Source organism: Balaenoptera musculus, chromosome 14 (genome assembly GCF_009873245.2).
Source record: "Balaenoptera musculus isolate JJ_BM4_2016_0621 chromosome 14, mBalMus1.pri.v3, whole genome shotgun sequence".
Lineage (NCBI taxonomy): Eukaryota > Metazoa > Chordata > Mammalia > Artiodactyla > Balaenopteridae > Balaenoptera > Balaenoptera musculus.
This window is the reverse complement of record NC_045798.1, coordinates 47,448,204-47,472,987: the sequence shown is the minus strand read 5'-3', so window position 1 is coordinate 47,472,987 and position 24,784 is coordinate 47,448,204. Positions and strand designations below refer to the sequence as shown.

Genomic DNA, 24,784 nt, shown 5'->3' with positions numbered 1-24,784 from the left:
TTAAAAAAACTATTGAGTTATACATATAGTAAAGCACACACATATTAGGTGTAGAGACTGATGATTCTTTACATATGTGACCACCAGGATCCCACAAGGCATTTTCTTGACCTCTCTTAATTAGTACCCTGCCAAAAGTAATCCCACAGAAACTAATTTTCCTGACAATCTATCACCACAGATTAATTTTGCCTGTTTTAAAATCTTTATGTAAATGGGATTATATCATTTCTCTTTCTACTTTATCATCTGATTTTGTTTGGCTAAATTATTAATTATTTTAATGATTACCTCTTTTTTGATTATTTTATTTTATTTTTAAAATATTTTTATTGGAGTATAGTTGATTTACAATGTTGTGTTAGTTTCTGCTGTACAGCAAAGTGAATCAGTTATACATATACCTATATCCACTCTTTTTTAGATTCTTTTCCCATATAGGCCATTACAGAGTATTGAGTAGAGTTCCCTGTACTATACAGTAGGTCCTTATTAGTTATCCATTTTATATATAGTAGTGTGTATATGTTAATCTCAATCTCCCAATTTATCCCTTGCCCCCCCTTACCCCCGGTAACCATAAGTTTGCTTTCTACATCTGTAACTATTTCTGTTTTGTAGATAAGTTCATTGTACCCTTTTTTTAAGATTCCATATATAAGCAGTATCATATGATATTTGTCTTTCTCTGTCTGACTTACTTCACTCACTGTGACAATCTGTAGGTCCATCCATGTTGCTGAAAAATATGGAATGCTTCACGAATTTGCATGTCATCCTTGCACAGGGGCCATGCTAATCTTCTCTGCATTGTTCCAATTTTAGTATATGTGCTGCTGAAGTGAGCACAATGATTACCTCTTTATTTTCAAACACATTGGATCTCTATTACTTGATTGAACAGATTTTTTAAAAAATTCCATTTCTTCCCACTGTGAAAGATGGAAAAATGAATATACTTATATAATTACTGCCCATCTTCTCCTTGCTTCCTCCTACCACTTTTATTTAGTTGAGTCATTACAGTATACATCCAGTGGCCATAGTTTCCACAATTGTTTAGCTTTTGTTCTACATTTATATTAATGGTCACATCATTCCTTCCCCAATCATTTCTTCATTCAGCTCTTTGATAGCTAAAGTTCCCTGTACAGCAAATTTTTCAAGAAAGGGCTCATGGGAAGTACATTTCTTGACTTCTTCCATATTTGAAGGTATCTCTGTGTTGCCTTTATGCTAAGCAATAATTTGTATGGGTATAAAATTAGTACATGCCATTTTCTTTCCCTGGTGACTTCTGAAAATTATTGAAGAAGTCAGTGTCCCTGTGGAGAAGCCTGGAGCCATTCTTTGAGCTCTTGTATCTTTCTCTATTTATATTCCAGACGTGTGTGTGTGTGTGTGTGTGTGTGTGTGTGTGTGTGTATAAACATTCTTTTTAATTAAAAAAATCTATATTGATCTTGCATAGTATAATCTTTCTGGTATGTGGTTGTTATCTACCTTTCTCACGCCATGTTCTTTTCCCTCCTGTTTCTCTTGTGTTTTATGCTGACCCCTTCTTGATTAATCCTCTTTTGAGTGGAGTTACTCCCAGTCTAGTAGGGGTGAGGGGGCCAGGGCGCGCACCTGAGGAGGAGCTGCATGATGAGGTGCTGCCTTGTGAAAGCGTTCTTATGGGCACTTTGCCCTGTGGCGTGACTCTAACCCAGGTTAGGAGAAGTTGCGCTGCTTTCTCATGAATCTCCATATAATCTAAGTTCCCCATATCCTTACTTTTGGCTTAGCTTTCACCACCCTTCAGCTTATAAAAATTGGCAGCTCGGGTCTGCAAGGCATCCAAGGTTTTATCTCCACAGGCCACACTGATAGCCTGCTTCTTAGAGAAATGGTGTGTTTGTACTTGGCTGGTTGAACGATTCCCCTGCCACGTTGTGAAAGGAGGTCAGAGAGGTTCTCCAGGCAGCTGGGACACCACCTCTCCTTCTGAAGGAGGCTGTTTTGCCCCTCAGGGCTTCAGGCCTCAGAGAACTTCGAGCTCTGACACCTCTGTCACAAATGTGCTGAGCAGGAATGCTCTACCAGCATTTTCTCTGACGGGGGATCATCTGCCCAGGCTTCCTTCATGTAGGCTTGTTCAGAGTTTTAGGGCTTTTCCAGCAACTGTGAAGATTTTTCTTGTACTCCTTGTTATTTTTGGTTGATTTCAGGCAGGAGAGGTGGCAGAGTGTTTTCATTTTATTGGTTTACACTGGAAACTACTTTCTGCCAGCCTGGCCTTTAATAACAAGTTTTCTTCCTGCTACATGTGTAATGTTTTTATTGTTTCAGCCCCCTTTCTTTGTGGCAGTGGAGAAGGGTTTACCAGAATTTTTTTCTTAAAGATAGGAAAAAAGTCGCCCCCTACCTCATTTTAATGAAATTTAAATTTCATAGTAGTAATATTCCCTCCCCAAAATATAGCGTGGGTCTTGAGACTTGCCATACATGATAAAAGCTCCTAGGAGATTTTAATGTTATTTAAAACAGGGTTGAGTCAAGAACTCAATCAAGAGTGTTTAAAATTAAATGTCTATTTATTAATCACCATGAAATTCATACTGGTAAAATTATTCTACCATTTACAATTTAAAGATATATGAGGTCTGGGGATGACTGGATGTAAAATGTGGAGGGGTACAATTTATTTCAGTTGTTTCAGACTATGAATTTCACAGTTATGCATATTATTGTGGTAATGTGGGATTTGGGGTTAAGCAAAAACAGGGAGATTGTTTTATTGAAATAAGTTATTCTAAAAAAAAACTTATATCAGGACCAGAACCTAAATCAGCTATAACTCAGTAATAATGGCCAGTTGCTGTGCATATCAATGTGAACAAAAACCCTACAGATGCTTATCGTTTGACTAGGGAAGAAGATCTTACAGCTAAGGACTCTGAAGTCACTCAGGTCCTCTCCTTGGTACTTTGGCTCTTTCAACCCATTGGAAAGTTTGGAGAGACCCTGAGCAATCATTCTCTGCCTAGTACTCTACCCTCCTGAAGAGGTTGGTGCGTTTAAAGATGTCCAGTCTTGCTGGGGATGTATCTGTGCTCTGGGTAAGCAAAGGGGAGTTATGTTTAGTGCAAGCAATACTAATGCTTCCACCGAGGAAGGCAAAGTCTTGTTTTCAAGTGCCGATCCTCTCCTCAGACACCTTAGCTGACTAATTTGGAAATGCTTCCTGTTTACCTTACATCTCCCTGGAGGAAAGACTTCATTTATTTAAAGATAGATTAATCGTCTTTCTCACCCTGATGATAACCATATTTTTCATGCCTTGTCAGATGAAAAATACTAGAAACAATTGGTAGTGACTATGAATATTGTTATATTACAGCTAGAGAGTTGTCTCTTGCCTTGGAAGCCTACTTACTGCTGTGTGTCCTGTCTTAAAGCATCTATTTTTGGATAAGTGATTGTAACTCTCTAAGAGCTTGGTCATTCTCTAACATTCATGGTCACATTTAGGGAAAATCCATATCTTTATAATATTGAATTTCCCATCCTTTCCATTTTCAAGCCTTCTATTTGATCTCCATTTTTTGGGAAGTGAATTAATTTTAATAAAACATCTGATTTTCAACATGAATTAAACTTATTTTTAAGTTGGCCCCTTATTTTAAAAGATTTGCTTCTTTTAAAATTGTTTTTTAAGAGCAATTTCAGGTTTGCAGACAAATTGAGATGAAGGTACAGAGACTTCCCCATGTACTTTCAGCTCCCACACCTTCACATCTTCCCCCATCATCAACATCCTCCACCAGAAGTGGTACAATCAACGAACCTACACAATCATTATCACCCAAAGTCCATAGTTTATATTAGGGTTTACTCTTGGTGTTGTAGAGTCTGTGGGTTTGGACAAATGTATAATGACATGTATCCATCATTACAGTATCTTATAGAGTATCTTCACTGCCCTAAAAACCCTCTGTGCTCTGCCTATTCATTCCTTCGCCTCTCCCCACCCCTGACAAGCACTGGTTTTTTCACTGTCTTCATAGTTTTGGAATCATACAGTTTGTAGCCTTTTCAGATTGACTTCTTTCATCTAGTAATATGCATGGAAGTTTCCTCCCTGTCTTTTCATGGTCTGATAACTCACTTCCTTTCAGCCTAGAATAATATTCCACTGTCTGGATGGATCACAGTTCATGTATCCATTCACCTATTGAAGGACATCTTAGTTGCATCTAAGTTTTGGCAATTATAAATAAAGCTGCTGTAAACAGCCGTGTGTTGGTTTTTGTGTTGACATAAGTTTTCAGCTTCTTTGGGTAAATACCAAGGAGTGTGACTGCTGGATCGTATGGTAAAAGTGTGTTTAGTTTTATAAGAAACTGCCCAACTGTCTTCCAAAGTGGCTGTACCATTTTGCATTCCCACCAGCAATGAATTCGAGTTCCTGTTGCTCCACATCCTCATAGGCATTTGGCATTGTCAGTGTTCTGGATTTTGGACATTCTAATAGGTTTGTAGTATTATCTCATTGTTTTTTCAACTTGCATTTCCCTGATGACATATGATGTGGAGCATCTTTGCATATCCTTATTTGCTATCTGTAATCTTCTTTGGAGAGATGTCTGTTAAGGTCTTTGGCCCATTTTTAATTGAGTTGTTTGTTTTCTTATTATTGAGTGTTAAGAGTTCCTTATATAGTTTGGATAACAGTCCTCTATTAGATGTACTTTTGGCAAATATTTTCTCACTGTCTGTGGCTTGTCTCCTCATTCTCTTGACATTGTCTTTTGCAGAGCAGATTTTTTTTAACTTTAATGAAGTCCGGCTTATTATGTCTTTCATGGATCATGCTTTTGGTGTTGTATCTAAAAAGTCATCACCAAATCCAAGGGCATCTAGTTTTTTCCCCTATGTTATCTTCTAGGAGTTTCAGTTTTGCATTTTAATTTTATTTATTTATTTATTTATGGCTGTGTTGGGTCTTCGTTTCTGTGCGAGGGCTTTCTCTAGTTGTGGCAAGCGGGGGCCACTCTTCATCGCGGTGCGCGGGCCTCTCACTATCGCGGCCTCTCTTGTTGCGGAGCACAGGCTCCAGACGCGCAGGCTCAGTAATTGTGGCTCACGGGCCCAGCTGCTCCGCGGCTGTGGGATCTTCCCAGACCAGGGCTCAAACCCGCGTCCCCTGCATTGGCAGGCAGATTATTAACCACTGCGCCACCAGGGAAGCCCCCAGTTTTGCATTTTACATTTAGGTCTCTGATCCATTTTGAGTTAATTTTTGTGAAGGGTGTAAGGTCTGTGTCTAGTTTCATTTTTTTTTTTTCACGTGGATGTCTAGTTATTCCAGCATCATTTGTTGAAAAGACTATTTTTGCTCCATGTTATTGTCTTTGCTCCTTTGTCAAATGTCAGTTTGCCTATTCTTTGGCAATTCTTTTCCTATTCTTCGGCAATTTCAAATTGCCTATTCTTTGGCAATTTCAAACTGTCTTGATTATCATAGCTTTATAGCAAGTGTTGAAGTTGGGGAGTATCAGTTCTCCAATTTTGTTCTTCCCCTTCCATATTGTGTTGGCCATTCTGGGTCTTTTGCCTCTTCATATAAACATTAGAATCAGTTTGTTGATAACCACAAAATAACTTGCTGGGATTCTGATTGGCATTGCATTGAATCTATATATGAAGTTGGGAAGAACTGACATCATAACAATGTTGAGTCTTCCAATCCATGAACAAGAAATATCTCTCCATTTATTTAGTTTTTATATTTCATTCATCAGAGTTTTGTAGTTTTCCTCATTCAGATCTTGTACATATTTTGTTAGATTTTATACCCAAGTATTTCATTTTTGGAGATGCTAATGTAAATAGTATTATGTTTTTAATTGCAAATTCGACTTGTTCATTGCTGATATACAGTAAAGTGATTGATTGACTTTTTTATATTAACCTTGTACCCTGCAAACTTGTTATAATTGCTGATTAGTTCCAGGAATTCTTTTTTTTTTTTTTTGGTAGATTCTTTCAGATTTTTTTACAACAATGATCATGTCATCTGTAAAAAAGACAGTTATATTTCTGCCTTCCAATCTGTATACGTTGTTTCCTTTTTTTGCCTTGTGCTAGGTAGAACTTCCAGTATGATGCTGAAAATGGGTGGTGAGAGGGAACACCTTTGCCTTGTTCCTCATCTTAGTGGGAAAGCTTCGAGTTTCTCACCACTAAGTATGATGCTAGATGTAGGTTTTTTTGTAGATAATCTTTATGAAGTTGAGGAAGTTTTCCTCTATTCTTAGTTTACTATGAGGTTGTTTTTTATTTTTATCATTAATGGGTGTTGGACTTTGTCAAATGCTTTTTCTGTATCTATTGATATCATCAGTAATTTTTATTTTTTAGCCTGTTGATGAGATGGATTACATTAATTTGTTTTAAATATTGAACCAGCCTTGCATATCTGGGATAAATCCCTCTTGGTCATGGTGTATAATTCTCTTTAGACATTGTTGGATTTGATTTGCTAATACTTTGTTGAGGATTTTTGCATCTATGTATGTGAAAGATATTGGTCTGTAATTTTCTTGTTTTGTAATGTCTTTGGTTTTGGTATTAGTATAATGCTGGCCTCATTGTACGAGTTAAGAAGTATTTCCTCTGCTTCTACCCCTTGGAAGAAATTGTACAAAATTGGTGTCATTTCTCCCTTGAAACTTTGGTGGAATTCACCAGTGAACCTATCTGGGCCTGGTGCTTTTTGTTTTGGAAGGTTATTAATTATTAATTCAATTTATTTAATAGATATAAGCTTATTCAGATTGTCTATTTCTTCTTGTGTTTGTTTTGGTAGCAAGTGTCTTTCAAGAAAATGATCCCTTTAATCTAGGTAATCAAATTTGTGGGCATAAAGTTTTTCATAGTATTCTTTTATTATCCTTTTAATGTCCATGTCATTTCTGATATTAGTAATTTGTGTTAACATTTTTTAATGGTTGCCTTATAATTTACCATATACATTTATAACTAATCCAAGTTCACTTTCAGATAACAATATACCACTTCACAGGTTGTGTGAGTACCTTAAAATAATAAAATAATCCTAATTTCTCCCTCCTGTCCCTTGTATCATTGTTGTCATTCATTTCACTTATATATAAGCAATGTAACCAAATACATTGTTGCTATTATTATTTTGAACAAATTTTTATGTGTTAGATCAATTAAGAATAAAAAAACAAAAGTTTTTATTTTACCTTTACTTATTCCTTCTTTGGTGCTCTTCCTTTCTTTATGTATGTATGGGTTTCTGACCTTTATTATTTTTCTTCTTTCTGAAGAACTCCTTTTAACATTTCTTGCAAGGTAGGTCTACTGGAAACTAATTCCCTCAATTTTTGTTTGTCTGAGAAAGTCTATTTTTTCTTCACTTTGGAAAGATAATTTCACAGGGTAGAGAATTCTAAGTTGGTGGGTTTTTTTTTTTTTTTCTCAACATTTTAAATATATCACTCCGCTCTCTTCTTGCTTGCATGGTTTCTGAGCAGAAATCAAATGTGATTCTTAACTTGTTCCTCTATAGGAAAGGTATTTTTATCCTCTGGCTCCTTTCAGGATTTTTTCTTTATCTTTGATTTTCTGTAGTTTGAAAATGATATGCCTAGGTGTATTTTTTTTGGCATTTATCTTGCTTGGTGTTCTCTGAGCTTCCTGGATCTGTGGTTTGGTGTCTGACATTAATTTGGGAGATATTCTCAGTCATTATTGTTTCAAATATTTCTTCTTCTCCTTTCTCTTTTACTTTCCCTTCTGGTATTCTCATTATGTGTATGTTGTCCCACAGTCCTTGGATATTCTGGGTTTTTTCAGTCTTAGTTTTCTTTGCTTTTCAGTTTGGGGGGTTTCTATTGACATATCTTCAAGTCTAGAGATTCTTTCCTCAGCTGTGGCCATCCTACTAATAAGCCCATTAAAGGCATTCTTCATTTTTGTCAAAGTGTTTTTTATCTCTAGCATTTCCTTTTGCTTCTTTCTTCGGATTTCCATCTCTCTGCTGACATTGCCCATCTGTTCCTGCATGCCGTCTACTTTATTCAATAGAGCCCTTAGCATATTAATCATAGTTGTTTTAAATCCCCTGTCTGATCATTCCAACATCCCTGCCATGTCTGTCTCTGACGCTTACTCTGTCTCTTCAAATTGTGTTTCTTACCTTTTAATATGCCTACTAATTTTTTCTTGATAGCTGGACATGATGTACTGCATAAAAGGAACTGCTATAAGTAGGTCTGTAGTAATGTGGTGGTGAGGTGTGGGGGAAGGAGAAGTGTTCTATAGTCCTATGATTAGCTCTCAGCCTTTTAGTGAGCCTATGCCTCTGGACTGTGAACTTCACAAGTGTTTCTCAGGTTTTTTCCTCCCCCTTAGGTGGGACCAGATGACTAGAGCTGACTGGAGTTGGATAGTTCCTTTCCCCAGGTCAGTTCGGCTCTGACAATGACCCAACCAGTTAGGCTCTGGTTAACTAGTTTCTCCTGAGGGCAGGCCTTGTTAAGAACAGAATGCTCTCCTGGAATCATGAGATTTTCCTCTGATATTTATTATGAGAACATGTTTGAGCTCCTGGAGATGAAATTCACAAAAGTGTGGGGTCCTCCATGACTGGGTCCCCTGAAGTTTTTAACTCTCAGACTTGTTCATACTGAGCCTCCAGCAATTTGTCAGTTATGGTTCAGGTTCTCCTACTCCAGCACTGATTCCCTTGGTGGTTTTTGTTCACCACTTTCTGCTCTGGGAAGCCGTGGCTGTTTCTCCAAACTTGGGAACAGCAGCTTGTCCTGTGTCCTCATCTCTCTTAAGGATCCAGTAAGAGTTGTTGACTTTTTTCAGTCTGTTCAATGTTTTACTTGTCTTTGAAGATTAGGAGATTGGTAGAAATCTTTTGACATTTTGAAGGACATCCTAAACATTGTTAGAAGCTGAGATGATTGGGCAATTGCTTAAGTACAATGCTTAAAATACTTCTCCATAGGAACTATAGGACTCTGTATAATTAAGTCCAGTTAGAGCTCTAATTTCTAGGAATGTATCCCCATGCTGAACTATGTATGTATATATATATTTTTGAGTGGCTCTTTATTAATCTCTCCTATTAGATCTAATGTGTTTTCCAGTTAATGCTCTTTATGGTAATCATAAACTTATAAATAACAATAATTTTTTATCACTTTCTTTCCACTATTTTTACCCTTTAATTTTTATTTTCCAAGTGCATTGGCTGATTCCTTCCAATCCATATCTTTTTCATGATTCTAATGAGTATGATTCTACATTAATCATACCGATGCAATTTGCTTGAGATAGCTCTTTACAAAATAGAACATATCCTCAACCCTATTTTATGAAGAGTTTCAACATCAGAAATTGTTTAATTGTATCAAATGCTTTTCCAGCCTCTATGGGAGATACTGTATGCCAATAAATTTATGAAAAATTGCTCAATCCCACTAGCCCTCAGGAAAGTGCAAATTAAAACCAAAATGAGATACCATTATATTCTACCTGAAATGCTAATATTAATAAGGTTGACTATACTAAGTGTTGGTGAGGTGAGCAACTTGAACTCTCAAATGCTGCTGATGAGGTTGTGAACTGGTATAATCATTTTGGGAAATTGTCTGCCATTATCTCTGAAATCTGATCATGCACATATCATAAAACCGAGAATTTTGACTACTAGGTATATAACCAAAATGAAATGCATAATAAGTTTATAATATTTTTATTCATAATTGAGTCAAACTGAAAAGCCATGTCCTTTAACAAATAATAAGATAGGTAAATAAATTGTCCTATATTTATACATTTACCTACTTAAAAAAAGACACTTGTTTTTCTTCTTTGACCTAATACGTTATGCTAATAATTTGCCTAATGTTGCCAGGTTCTTGCATTTCTGGGGCATTCCTTACTGCTCATGGTGAATTGGTATTATTCATACTTTTCAGGCTGAAAATATTTTGGTTTCTTTCTTTTTTTTAGTTAGCTCTGAGGTATCTAAAGTTCTTATGTTTTCATGTCTTGTTACAATAACTTACATCAAGCTTGTGAATATGAACTTGTGGATTTTAGCAAGTCAGGACCTTAGTATTCCAAAATTCCCTTTCCAGACACAGAAACACTGAAATCCTTTGTCAAATTTACCTGAAACCTATTTCTCACTTCAACATTTACCCATTTAAGCTCTGAAACCAGTGTTTTTCCCAGAGTGATTTAGTCACAGACTGAGAAAATCCTATGAGACTTATGTTAAGTATGAAAATAAATGGATAGAAAATGGCCTACCAATGTCCTTCACTAAAAGCTATTCTATATCATAATTCCATTTCTTAAAATGCTTTTGTCTGCCACAGCTATAGGATTCTTAATGTGATAGAAGAACACTGTCATAGGATACTCCTTTCACCTACATATTTTATCCTCTTCTTTTATGAGTCATTCACCTATGAAGATGGCTCTTTTGATAAAATGCTCTGGATGAGATAAGGTGAACTAACTTGTACTCATTGTTACACTAAACCCAAAAGAATATACATAATAGTGTAAAAGTTAAGACTGTGTTAATTAATTCATTCAATAATTATTTACTGCCCTGCTTTTGTACTAAGTTCTGGGAAACGACTATATATCATCAAAATAGAGTCCTGTTCAGGAAATGACTTCTTAAAAAATCCAATGACTGAGGGTAGGCTATTTTGATTGTAACAAGCAGATTCTTTTAACTGAAACCATCAAGTAACAGGAGTTTTTTTCCCTTCTTTTTATTATGGATATGTGTATTAATAAGAAAGATCTGTCTCGGAGTTACCTAGGACTAACTGCTGTTTAGAATTCAAGGCTGCTCTAGGAATGTGGATATTTGTTTTGTCTGTTCAGTAGCCAAGTTTATGGGCCTTCTCTCTAGGGTTGAATAGTCCAGCTGGTGTGCACAACACCCGAGGTGCCTGTGTATCTGCGTTACATATGTGCAGAGACTTTGATTTCCCTCAGCTTTCAGGCAGGCTGGATACAGACGAAGCCTCAAGCAAGTCAAGAGGCAGCCTCTATGCTTAACCTGGTGGGAGCCTGAATACCATCCTCTCCATGTAAGGCACAGGGCACTGCCTGGTATGTGAGTCAACTACTCTTTCAATCTCCTATCTCTCCTTTTTATTGTCTTTTCCTCTACCCTCCAGCCTCATAGTTTTCCGAACAGATTCTCATTCCATCGCCATTGAGCAGGCTTCTTTTTCCAGGGGGCAAGTCAGTGACTAGTGCCCGGCAGCTCAGATTCCCTTGAAGGGGAAACTAGCAATCTGTTGAATATACCTAGCATTAAGCTGAGAAAAAGAATGGATGAAGCAAACACAATCTATTCATTTTCTCATTTTGACTTAACAACTGATGACAAGCAAGAATTAAGACAGTTGGGGTTCTAACTTTATGTACCATGTAGTACAATTTATTTGGTTCCTGATACAGATGTCTGAGACAAAATTGGTAGAGAAAGTTTGAAAAATGGATTGCATATATTTATTTCTGGAAATATTTAAAATATACACTAAATCAAATATTTGCCCTGATAGGCAAAGGAATCCGTGTGAAAATGAGAGCCTGGTGTTGTTTGTGGAAAGGGCACTGAATGCAGCTGATAACATCTTGGCTCTCTCCTCAGCTGTTACTGATCACCATGTGACCTGAGGCCAGATATTGTACCTCACTGCGCTTTAGTTTCCTCATGCCCAAATGATATAATAATACTTGCCATATCTCCCCCAAAGGGATGTTATGAAATGATAGGAAAGTGGTTTGAATACTTGAAAATGCTACAGGGCATTCTTATGATGTGGAAGAATGATCTTGGATTCAGGATGAAAGGATTAAGGCAATTTAAGATGAGTATGAAATTTGGGTCAACTGCTGAACTGAGGATTGTTGGCACTACAGTGGTTTTCTTTTTCAAATTTAACTGTAATAGAATATTATTAAGTTCTGGATTATTTCATATATGTAAGATTATTAAAATCTAGCTTTAAGGTGATTATGTTTGATCTCAAATGTAAGAAATTTAAGATTTCTTTAATATAACTTAAATAAGAGATCAGGACCAATATTTTTTTCTCAGCAGAACTCTATATTTATAATGGAAATCAGTGGGAAAATGGGCTTTATTTAAGGGAAGTTTTTGTACCACAACAATATTTTGGAATACATATTCTATTTTATGAATCATGCCAATGTCTAACTCTTATACAATCTACGTTCCAATTATGTAAGTAAAAAAATTCAACTGTCTAAGCACAATCTATCAACCTAACAATTTTCTTTAACTGAATCTCAGATGCTGAGACCATGTATTTAAAAATATAAAATTACTATATTTAATCAGTGATTATAATATGGAGGTCGGAGCCCTAAGCAATCATAAAAGTGAGATCTACGTGCTCTTTCATTCTCTTTTTTCCCCAATTCACAAGGAAAAAAAGCTTACTGATTTTTATTTTACCAAGGTTACGAGCAAGTCCAAAACACTTAACAGATATTGTTTATCCTAGCCCAGGCCAAGTAAAATGTCATCCATCTCATTAAACAAGTACATTTCTTTTTTTTTAAAAAAATTATTTATTTATTTATTTATTTATGGCTGTGCTGGGTCTTCGTTTCTGTGCGAGGGCTTTGTCTAGTTGCGGCAAGTGGGGGCCGCTCTTCATCGCGGTGCGCGGGCCTCTCACTATCGCGGCCTCTCTTGTTGTGGAGCACAGGCTCTAGACGCGCAGCCTCAGTAATTGTGGCTCACGGGCCTAGTTGCTCCGCGGCATGTGGGTTCCTCCCAGACCAGGGCTCGAACCCGTGTCCCCTGCATCGGCAGGCAGATTCTCAACCACTGCGCCACCAGGGAAGCCCCCATTTCTCTTTTTTTGTGGTAATTACAATCTCAGTAATGTATTTCTTTTTTAAAAATATTATTTATCTATCTATTTTTTAAATGTTTTGTTGCCTTGGGTCTTTGTTGCTGCACGCGGGCTTTCTCTAGTTGCGGCGAGCAGGGGCTACTCTTCGTTGCGGTGCGCGGGCTTCTCACTGCAGTGGTTTCTCTTGTTGCAGAGCACGGGCTCTAGGCACGTGGGCTTCAGTAGTTGTGGCACGCAGGCTCACTAGTTGTGGCGCACGGGCTTAGATGCTCCGCGGCATGTGGGATCTTCCCGGAACAGGGCTCGAACACGTGTCCCCTGTATTGGCAGGTGGATTCTTAACCACTGTGCCACCACGGAAGTCTCTCAGTAATATATTTCTGATTAATATAAATAGAAAACCATTAGTTGTAACTTATTCAGTTTGATACCCACATATTTAAGAGCACGGGGTCTCTAGTGGACAGAAAATAATAAAAGGAATACTTGGTGTTACTAAATGTAGAACAGAGCAGGTAAATGAAATTTACTGTGTTTTGCTACTGTAAGTTACGTCTTATGATTTTATGTTTAAGGTCTCTTTGATATAAAATGAAACTTAGTAGATTTCTGTAAGGTCACTCCTCTGCTGTGGGCCTTACCTGGCTCCTGAGGAAGTATCAGGTGATAATCTGGGCTTGAAAAGGTTTGGCTCTGAGTATTTCATTGACCTTTGCTTTACAAATGAACTGAGACCCCGAGGCATCCTTCAGACCATTAGAGACTGACACTTCATGGCTGAATCAGTAGGAAATTTGGTTTTTAAATAGGAAGAGACCAGCATAACTTGTTAGTTGGCAGAGAGTGATCTAAAGGAGAGATTAAAAAAAAAAAATTAACAAATATTCAAATAGTGCTTACTAGGTACCAGGCTCTCCCAAGCTTTTCAGAAGCATTAACCCATTCAGTTTAATCCTCACAACAACCCTAATAGGCACTATGGTTATCTTCTTTAGCTGATGAGAAAGTGGAGGCACAGGGAGCTTTAAGTAACTTTTGAGGTCACTTGACCTGAGTAACTGGTATCCAACCGCAGGCTGCCTGGCTCTAGAGGTGTAGCTCCCTCTCTCTGTGGCTGGTGAGCAACAATGCTAAAGGGTGCACCGACTAAACTGGTTTTCTGGTACTTGCTTAACTCCAGGGGAGAACTAATCATTTTTAACAAGTACCATGTTAAGAGATACCAATGGCAGTCATCTATGCCAGCCAAGCACATCTGTACACAGACTTCAGATTTCTTAAAATCAGATTAATCATCAATTTCTAAGATGTTAATACTTCCCACTTAGTTTCATAGTAAACTTTATTTTCAAAAAGCCAATTTTTCCTTAGAAGAATTATCCATTGCCAAGCCAGCACGGTGGTATTAGCATTATAAACAACAGTTGAACTGGTGCAAATAGACATAAAAGTCAGCAGGGTCAGAGGGGGAAGTACTACAACTTTGCTTCCTCATCACTCATGGATTTCTTTCTCTTGCATACGTATTTTTTTTTACAAGTGAGTTTTATCTCTTATTTAATATGTTGCTCCATTTTGTATTTCAGCTTTTCCTCAAGCATCTAAAAATGTTACAAAACAGTGTCATTTCCTTTCACATTAAATATCAAATTAGCCAGAGAAGTTCAGTAACTTGTAAGTACTCCAAAAAGCAAAATATTAAGAAATGAAGTTGAACTGGTGATTCCATCCAGTCAACTGTCTAAAGGGAGGTAAGGAAACCTCTTAGGTGCCAGACATCATGTTTAGCATTTTACACAGTTACCCGGTTTAATCCCATAGACTTGAAAGCTGGTATCACACCCACCATTTGAAGGCTGAGAAGAGAGGCTTGCAGAGGGTAGTGGCTTGGCATGAGTTTCACAGTTAATAAAAGGCCTTGGTGGAATTATAAACTCTGGTGTTACAGGCTCCACAAAGCATAATACTATCTCAGAGACGATAGAAGGCATGGGTCTCTTGCTAAGAAGGTACCATATTTGCTGGCAATCAGGTGGTGTTCAGTACCGCTGCATCTGGAAATACTGAGCAAATAATGGCAGTAGGGGACATCCAGCCACTTTCTACATGATTAGCTGCAAAAGAAACAACTGCAAACACACGTTGGAAAAATGCGATATAGCTAAGGACCAGCTAGTAGAAAAAAGTAGCTTTTGAACAAAGGGTAGACCACGATCTAGGAGATGCATTAAAGCAATTTGCCCATTGCAGCTGGCTGGTGCTGCAGCGCTCAAGGGCCTATTGGCTGCACAGAAGTCTTTTCCGCCCCGTCTGAACGGATACAGCTAAAGTAGGGCTACCCAGTGCTCACCTTCAGATGGGAAGGCAAGTCCTATTATAGGAGATATACATAGATCCGTATCACATCCTGACAGTATGTTTCTATAGGAAGTGCGGGATGGGAGGTTCCATTAATCCAGTACTGGAAAACACCTCGTTCCCGGAGCGTGTATTTTGGGAGGAACGCACACCACACCACAGAAGCTTCCTCCTCGAGATACAGACACAGCATCTTTCATTATCGATCCCCAGAGTGGAACGTAACCGAGGCTCAAAACGCGTCCCTCAGCCCCCGGCAGCACTGGGAGCGCCGGGGTCCCCGCCCGGGCGGGGACTGCGGTGACGCAGGAGGCGCCCGGGGCACCGGTCCCGACGCGGGGAGGAGGGGGCCGGTTGTTCGGCGCGGTGCGGCGCGGGCCAATCAGGAGGTGCGGTGTTTCGGACGAGGGGAGGGGAAGGGTGGGCTGGAGCCTCCAGGTTTCCTCGGGGCCGGCGCAGCGCCGCCTGCAGTTCCGAGCTAGCGCGTGGGGCCGCCGGGGGTCTCCGGTCCCGTCCGCGTGCCCGGTGTTTCTTCGCGGCTCCCCCGCCCTCGCAGGTCCGCCTCTTCTGCGACTCAGACGCGGCTCCGACGGCGTCTGGCCTCCCCGTCTTCGGGCTCCTCGGCTCTGCCCGCCGCGCGAGTCGCCCCGCGGCTCTTCGCCTGGTGTCCGCGGGCCGTGCGGGGGCGGCGCCGGCGGGGGCGCCTCACCCCGGGCAGGCGGCGGTAATGCTGCTGCGGTTGCCGCCCTTGCGGCCGGGCGGACAGCTGGCGGAGGCAGGAACCGGAACCGGAGCGCCCTCGCCGCTGGCCGGGACACCGCCCTCGCCTGCGCTCGGCTCCCGCGGCCGCCGCGGGACGCCGGGGCCCGGCGCGGCATGAGGAGGAGGCTGCGCGCTGGCGAGCGCCCAGCTCCTCTGCCCCTAGGGCCCCCGCGGGCCCCGGCGCGTTGCGCGCGCCGGCGGCGGCCCCGGCGCCCACGCTAGCCCCGCGCAGGCACGAGACGCCGCGGCCCCGAGGAGGAGGCGGCGCAGGCCTGCCAAGCGCGGGCTGCCCGGACCCTGAGCGCAGGGGCTTCGCGACCTAGACCCCGGCGGGCGCGGGCAGCCGGAGGCGCGGGGGAGCCCGGCGTGCTGCAGTCGGCCGGCCCTCTCCGCAGGGGGGGCCGCGGCGCGCAGCCCGCACCTCTCCCCACTTAAAGCCCCTCCTCCCGCCGCTACCTGGCGTATCGAACGCGGGTCCTCGCCCTTTCACGGCCTCCTCGGGTCATTTGGTCCCCGGGCCCCCCCCGCTCTGCGTCCCCTCCCCCTTTCCCGCGCGTCCTCCCACTCTTCCCCTCCCCCGGCTCCCCCGCCTCTCATTCATTCCGTCTGCTCCCTCCTCTCTCATCCTTCCCGCTCTGGCCCCTCTATCCCTGATCCTACCCGCGCGGACCCCGCTGCAGTCTCGGGGTTTTTAGCACATTCATGGAAGTTTAGGGCCTGGACGGTGCCCCCAAGTCCGCCTTGAGAGCGCAGCCCGAGCTGCCGGCCGGGAAGAGGAAGATGTCTGTGCTCAGGCGGATGATGCGGGTCTCCAATCGCTCCCTCCTCGCCTTCATCTTCTTCTTCTCCCTCTCCTCGTCTTGCCTCTACTTCATCTATGTGGCTCCGGGCATCGGTAAGCACCGAGACACACCCTCACTTCCCACGGTCACAGTGAAGGAAACGCAGCATGTTACTTACGGGATTTGGAAGCTGTATAAACAGGGGCCCGGCAGAAAGCATTTTATTTGAAATGCGATTTCAGACCTGTCACATAAACTGCTTCGGGGCATGGCTTTGGCATGTGAGTTTTGTCAATGCACGTTTAAACAACTTAAAGACTGCGTTACATGGACAGAGCAAAATAAGGTGTGATGGCCCGAGATACCCTGGTCGCTTTCTTGAGTATTCATGACAGCTTTATCCATTTAATATTAAGTTTTTAAGCTTAAACTTAGTAATCGTAATTTTATTCAAACACTCTGAGCTATATTAACTGGCTGTAAAAATACGATGGAGAAATCCACAGTAGGGAATGTGATTGAGTTCACGACTGTACTGTTCTAGTGTTCTAGGTCGCTTTTTTAGAATGGGGTCAATGAACATTTGTGCCACACTTCAGGAATTTTTAGGCGATGAGTTGTCTAGTAAAAACAATGCTCCATTATTTAGTGTGCTTGGGTCTGCTTTTCAAGGGTAGGTAGCCTCTGCTACCTGTTAGGATGAATTCTGAGATAAAATGATTGAATTAACAATTATGCAAGATAGTTTACAAATTGAACCTATTTACCATTTTTTCTTTTGGTTTCTAGTCCAGAATACACTTTTGTATAATCGGCTTGAATTAGCCTCTTTAGTAAACATCCTGGTTTCTCAGCCCCTCTGGTTGAAAAGGTGCCAGTATGGCATTCTCATGACCGAAAAATCTGAACTTCATATGGATATTAAAACGTTGTATTTCCAGAACTTTTCTGAGTTCTTCCGGGTTATTATGTATTTAATGTTAAATTAGTTAGTAACATTGTGTATCTCCTATCATTTCTTCTTAGACATTAGTAGTTTTTTGAACCAGTACCATTTCTCCCCTGAGTGAGCTAAAAATGTATGTATGGCCTCTTACAGAGTGAAAACACCTGCAGAATTTTAAGATGGAATTATTATCAGGGCATTGTCTCACATGGTAGTAGATTATTGCAGTGGATTGCAGGGGGGAGGGAAGAAACAGACCTCACCAAACCTCATCAAGACTGTTGTGTTTCCTAAAAATTATGTGACTTTTCTTGATTAAATTTTCAGGTTCAAGTAAGACGTATAAGCTCAGAATGATGCTTGAGAAGGCATAAATTGTTGAAACCTTGATATCCCAAAATAGAAGTTTGGGGTTAAAGTTTGAAAAAAATATGAATATTTTAACATATTATTTTCTTTTAATGCAGTTTTTTTCTTTGGGCTAAATTGGATACCTCTTGAAGCCTGTAGTAGAAATGACAGTGATAGCTCGGTGGATCTGAGAGTAGTTAGCCAAAATATTCAGCAAGCTTTTTCTTAAAATTCTCTGCCATTTTGGAAGTCTTATCAATTAACTTCTCATTCTATAGCAATTTTTACTGTCTCATGTAACTCTTTAAAGGTTGGACATCTTTGGGGGATGTTATTTTATCAGATATTTTAACTTTGAGAGATTCTGGAGAAGTTTTTTTTGCACTTAGATAACAATTTTCTTACTTTCTTGGTATTTTGAGTAACATATTAAAATTACGTTACTCTAAAAGCTAACCAAAGGAAATCAGAATTCCAGCTTTCACTTGATAGCCATTTTTTGTTATTGCATTAATATATTATCTATAGATTCTTAAAGTTCAATTGATGTGAGATAGTAATATATCTTTCTTATTTCTATACTTAATGTTTGCCATAGAACAATCACTGACATGGCATAAAAATTTTGGCAGTTGTCTTCTAGGCAATTAGGTTGACATGATTTAAACTACTCTGTTCTTTTGGGTCTTCTAATTTATAACTTAAAAAAATTGATTGAAGCCAGTAAGAAGAATGAAAACCAAAACTTGTGAAGTGTTAACAATTTGTTAAACTGAATCTGTTTCTCAAACTAGCATTATTTAGCAGCAAAAAAACCTCCTTACTTTCCTTTTAATTATTGAGAAGCAGTTTTCCAAAACTCAAATCTTTGCTTGAAAGCTTGAGTTTTGTCATTGGTAACACATACTGTCAGTTTTTCTTGAAGCGTCAGGCTCATTTTGCTCTTTTTTGGGGAAATGTAGGTCAAATACAGAAGTCTAAATGACCATAGTTTTTCAGTTGTACCTTTAAGTAAAAATGATGTTCTGTGAAAAAAATGTGGCTAGTTCAGCTCACAATGCAATGATCTGTTGCACAATTTGATTTTCAAGACAACCACAGTACTTTGGTATGCGGCAGAAATGCCTTATGCATACTTCTCATTTCATCACAGATTTCTTTTTTTTCTTTTTTTAATTAATTTTTATTGGAGTATAGTTGATTTACAATGTTGTTTTACTTCTTAGTTATACATATACATTTATCCACTCTTTTTTAGATTCTTTTCCCATATAGGTCATTACAGAGTATTGAGTAGAGTTCCCTGTGCTGTACAGTAGGCTTTTATTATCTGTTTTATATATATTAGTGTGTATGTGTCCATCCCAGTCTCCCAGTTTATCCCTCCTCCTGCTTCCCGCTTGGTAACCATAAGTTTTGTTTTCTACCTCTGCATCACAGATTTCTTATGAATGAGACATACCCCAAACTAATTAGGTTCTTATAACTAGTTTACATTAGATATACATAGAATCTTTTTGAAATAATTCATATTTCAGCCTGAATTACATCTTGGGGCAGAATTTTCTTATGACTAAAATACATGTTGTGTAAGAGAGCATTTTTTAGTTGATCTTAAATAAATGTTTCAAATCTCTTCTGTTAAAAAATCCATATTGATCCTATCCACATCAACCTGTTTAGTAGACATCGATTGTATTTTCCTACGTTTTTTGCCCGGAGACCTATTTTTGTCGTGTGTCTTCCCCCAGGCAGTCAGTCCTGTCATTTTAGTTACTCGTTAGTCTCCTTTCTCAGTGTCTCCTCTCCCTCTCTTCCTTCTGAGAAGATAGTACCACACAGTTGTAGATAGCATAATATGTTTAGTTTCCAATGTTTTCTCATGTGGCTCAACAACTTTTTGACTCTTTGGATTTTAATCTGCAATGAATTCCAGCAAACTCAAAGCTCATTATTTTAAGAATAATTTGAAACACTTTCCTTGAAATTTCTAATTCATGCAAGAAACACAGGAACTTTCTTTATATTAGGAACTTTAGTACTAAGGGAAATTGGTCTGCAGACCACCCTCCACCCTGGAAATCCATGGACACATTGCTCTAGCCCACCCAGTAGAGGCTGGTGCACTGAATTTTTTCTCATTCTCTTTCTACTTTTGTGCATGATTGCAAAAAGGTGAGTGCAGTCTTCCCCTAAGGTCTTGCCTTGGCTGAATTGAAAATGGAGTTCCATTTAGTGTGAAACTGTTTTCAATATAACACAACATAGTCATTTACCTGCTGTTGTATCAAAGGAGTAGGTGAACTGACTTATAGATTCATTCAGCAGACACGAATAGAACACCTCAGATAGGCTAGACATTGTTTGAGGAAAATAGATGACCAAGACAGAGTTCCTTCCCTCATACGATGGGATGAGCGCCGTGAAGGGGCTGCATCAGGTCCTCAGAAGGCACGCCGTGGGGAGTGAGGGCTGGTTAAGGGTTTCCAGAGGAGGTGATGGATAGGATTTATCTGGACTGAGCAAAGGGGCTCTAGTCAGAGGGAACAGCATGAGCAAAGGTGGGTTCCAGAAAATAGGAGTATTTCTATCTGGCTACCATCAAGGGCGTGGGTTGGTAGATGGGCCAGGTTGGGAAGAGTCTCGGGTCTCCCCTGCCCAGCCTCGTGTTCTGGCACTTGGGGTCCCTGAACTTCCTGGCCGAGAGAAACTGGCCTTGGTTCACACAGCTTTATTAAAGCTGTCTGTGGTTAAGAGAGAAGTTGATGAGCCTTTAATCAGCGGGGCAGTACTGTGGGGGAGATTGCACAGCTCCCCTGGCAGTGGGAGATTTCACTGTCCATTTGACTCACCGACGGTCCTGACCTTTGCTAGACTTGCTCTCAGGCTGTTTTATTCTTTGCGCAGAGGTGGAGTCCGGTTGGGCCACTTTGGCGTGAATTCCTGTGGGCCCGTTGAGGAATCACCTGGCCATGTGCTTTGCTTTTTTGGGCCTCAAGGAGGTTGGTGCCCTGCTGGGTCAGGTGGAGCTGGGGATGGGCGGGCAGGGCGTGGGGGTGAGTTGTGGGAGCGGGTGGCTTGCTCAAAGTCCCCCCGACGTTCTGACTGGGTTTCTCTCAGTTTGCTCAGAGCGTAGCTTGTTAGTTGCCTGCAGCTTTCTTATTGCAGCCCTTTAGCCTCCTGGCTGGGTGAGTCTGGCTGTGCTCTTCTGAGCTGTTACAGTTTGCTTTGTGTTTCAAAGGTCCTTCTGGTTTCTTTCCTCGCCAAGTTCTCTGGTCACCATGGCTCTTTTGGGGGGTTCTTTTGGTTTGGGCCACCGTGTCGGGTATTTCTTTTTTCTGGGCCTCTCTTACTGGTCAGGCTTCCCATGCTAATATTTTTGTCTTGTGAGTAGCAGGAAACATCAGAAGTTTTGAAAAGGGGGATGCTGGAATCCTTTGTTTCAGAGCAATTCTTCTGCATGGAGTGTGGGTTACAGAGGACAGAGCCAGTGGCTGGGAGACCAGGTGGGAAGTTTTTTCAGTAGCTCAGGTGATAGAAGATTCGAACCTGATCAAGGTTGTAGTTGGATCAGGGCAGAGTGGAGAGGGCGTGAATAGTGGGATTGAAGGAAAGGGAGAAGCTTGAAGACAATGCTTGTATTCTGGCTTAGGCAACCAGGCTGTGGGTCGTAGGGACTATAGAAAGGCAAGTGCCTTGAGGGGGCGATTTTGGTTTTAGAGATACAGAGTTGGGATGCTTATAGGATAGCCAGGAAGAACTTGTCAGTAGGTAGGCAGATGGACATAAGGGCTTAGAGCCCAGGAGAAATGTCTAACTGGAGAGAGACTTGGGTGTCTTTGGCATATAGGTGAATGGTACATGTCTATTTTTCCCCTGACACACCTGAGTTAATAAAACTAACTTGTGCAAGCAGAAGTGACTCACTAAGTTAGTTACTCTTAAATGTGGAATGATAGGGGTTAAGTTGGAATATGAAGGAGGCCCAAGTGTAGTTTGAAGGGTTTCCCATGAGGCTCTGTTCCCTTTTTCACTCCCCAGCCCTAAATGGGAAGCAGTGTGATTGACACTGTGGAAAGTTTAGATGGCTACCCAAGGAGAGCTGGTGGAAGCTGAAGACAAGGTAGCCACAGATGAAATCCGTCAGCCTAGGGCAAGTGGAGAAATAGGAATAGGAAAATGAAGGGAGAGAGAGAGATCATGAAAGTGAAGAGAGACCTTCGCAAAAATAAGTAAATAAATAAAACTGATGATCAGCAAAACGAGCATTGCCGTGGGATATATAGTTCAGTGGGGTAAAGTCTGGAAGGAGAATCATGGATTTGGTAAGTAGGAGCTCTGTGACAGCCACTACAAGAGCTGTTTCTGTGGTGTCATAGGGCACCAGCCTTGGATTGGATTGCCTTGGATTGGATTGCCTATCAGAGGTCAGATGAAAGTGGATCAAAGGAGCCTTATAAGATGGGAAGACCTGAGCTTATGTGGATGCTTAGGGAGTGAGGGCACGGTTTGAAGATTTGAGGTAAGGGAACAAATGACAACGTGTGATCTAGGAAGACTTAATTCATTTGCTTATTCATACATGTTTGTCTGTCTGTGGTTCTGCACTGAGCAGGAGCCGCATGGTCCCTGCCCTCGTAGAGCTCGTAGCCGGTGGGAAACTCGCATAGTTGCAGAGCAACTATTTTGGAAAATAGTGTGGAGTGCAGTTTGCTATGGGGCACCGGATGGGTGGATGGGGGCACTAGACTAGGCGTCAGGGAGAAGAGGGAGGATAAGCTGAGGCCAGAAGCTTAAGTTAGGTGATTAAAGGGTGGGCCTGGGGAAGAGTACTTCAGGTAGGAATGGAATATTTGAAGGCTAAGAGATAAGAGAGAAATGGAAAGTTTAACAAAAAAGAAAAAGGGTAGGGGGCTAAAGCATAGAAATCAGAGAGGAGTGTGGGCCGAAGTCAGAGAGAGAAATACGGGTCCGGTCATAGAGAACCTTGTAAGCTGGGTTTGAGAACTTGGACTTCAGCCTGAGGACAATGTCAGACCACTGAGCTTAAATTTTAAGTAGGAGAGTGACATGATCCGGTTTGCATTTTAGAAGTACTTAGGCTGTACTGGTGTGGATGGATTAAAGTCAGCAATTCTGGAATCAGGGAGACCAGGTAGAGGGAGTGGGATCAAGTGTATGGGTAGATTAGTCTTGGAGATGGGAGAGGAGATAAAGACGTTCATGATAGCAAAAATTAGATGCATGTGGAGAGGGAGGTTGAGGACATGCATATCTAATAAGGTGGGTGACTGAGCTCTTAGAGTGAGCGGCTCTGTTTTACGTGAACAAATGTTAGTGTAGACTGTTTCCTAGACTAGGTTAAGAGATTTGGTTTCTACCTTGGCGCATACTAGAGGCTTAGTGAAGAGTTGTTGAGTGACTGTTTCCGATTAAATCACTTCTCTTGGTATGACAGCTCCAGTTCGTTCTCTTCCCTGCCCACTCATCAGTACCATTCTAGTGTTGGATGTTAGACCCCTTGAAGAGTGTGGAGGGGCTGGCAGGGGATGAGGAAGAGTGGAGAAAATGCCAGGATCGGTCAGTGTATTAGTTATCTATTACTTTGTAACAAATTACTTCCAAACTTAGGGGCTTAAACCAACAAGCATGTATTATCTCATGGTTTCTGTGGCCAGGAATCTGGACACGGTTTGGCTGGATGCCTCTGGTTCAAGGTCTCTTACTCGGCTACAGAGTGCAGGTCAGGGCTGTGGCTGGAGGCTCCACTGGGGGAGGATCCGCTTCCAAGTTCACCCACATGCATCTGGGCAGGATTCTGTTCCCTGAGGGTTGTTGGACTGAGGACTTTGGTTCTTCGCAGGTTATTGGCTGGAGGCCTCACTCATTCCTTGCCCTGGCGCCTCTCCATTGGGCAGCTCCCAGCCCCATCGCTTTCGCCATATTTTCTTTGTCAGAAAAGAGTCTCTAGGTCCAGTGCGCACTCAAGGGGCAGGGGAGCCTTCTCAGAGACTGCTTACTGCCGTCAGGTTGCCATTCTTTTATTTTTATTATTTTATTCTCTGGTTGCCATTCTTAAGCGTATATGTTAACTTAGCTATATTGTTTCAGCATGAGTGAATCTAAATCCTATGACCTTGTGGGAAATTAGGTATTTTTGAAGGGGATATTGATTCATTGAAATCTGACAATGCTAAATACCATTCTCCATGTTACTATTTTATAAGTAAATTTGACGTCTGTTAAACAACGTGGCAGAATGAGGTAGTGACGCATTTATTCTGCAGCATTGTTTATCATTACTGCTTTTTAATGTTTATTAAGGGTAAAAATAGCCGTGTCTGTGGATACCTTAAAAAGAGAAATGCCTAATCTAGGTTTGTCTAGGTTTTAAATACTATTTGGAATTTGGTTGGGAACAGAATGCATTTTCCTCTCGGGGCAGTGTTACACGTATAGAGGGTGAGTAATTTCCTTACCCATCTTGTGACCAGCCTGTTTATCACAGGATGTACTGTGAAGCTTCTCGGGACACATACGCTTGTGCACATGGCGTTAGGCTCTGGTGGTTGCAGCTGTGGCTAAGCCTCTCCCCAACGGAGCCCCTCTGTCTGAGGGCCCCGGGCCATGGGAAC

General features: G+C 41.1%; 2 protein-coding genes and 1 non-coding gene across 5 annotated transcripts in view; 1 reads left to right on the top strand and 2 right to left on the bottom strand.

Annotated features, from left to right (window-relative positions):
- Positions 1-742: 742 nt before the first annotated feature.
- LOC118880424 lies at positions 743-849 on the bottom strand. The gene has a single exon (XR_005016296.1). It is a non-coding gene; the product is annotated as a U6 spliceosomal RNA (small nuclear RNA).
- A 12,362-nt stretch (positions 850-13,211) lies between these two features.
- On the bottom strand, positions 13,212-16,218 carry LOC118880178 (basic proline-rich protein-like). 2 transcript variants are annotated; one of them, XM_036823674.1, is made up of 3 exons: positions 14,797-16,218; positions 13,592-13,798; positions 13,212-13,330 (listed from the first exon to the last, which is right to left on the bottom strand). In XM_036823674.1, exon 1 carries the CDS (start codon positions 16,184-16,186, stop codon positions 15,401-15,403), a length of 786 nt encoding a protein of 261 aa, XP_036679569.1. In that variant the 5' UTR covers positions 16,187-16,218; the 3' UTR covers positions 13,212-13,330; positions 13,592-13,798; positions 14,797-15,400. The 2 variants fall into 2 exon arrangements, with proteins under 2 accessions (XP_036679569.1, XP_036679571.1); XM_036823676.1 differs by having other exon boundaries at positions 15,301-16,218.
- A 156-nt stretch (positions 16,219-16,374) lies between these two features.
- The window catches only part of B4GALT6 (beta-1,4-galactosyltransferase 6), a 66,026-nt gene continuing 57,616 nt past the window's right edge, over positions 16,375-24,784 (top strand). Inside the window, exon 1 of one of the 2 annotated variants that reach the window (XM_036823673.1) lies at positions 16,375-16,965. In XM_036823673.1, the coding sequence (XP_036679568.1) occupies positions 16,851-16,965 (115 nt within the window). In that variant the 5' untranslated portion in view covers positions 16,375-16,850. The remainder of the gene's footprint in view (positions 16,966-24,784) is intronic. The other variant, XM_036823672.1, reaches the window with a different exon arrangement.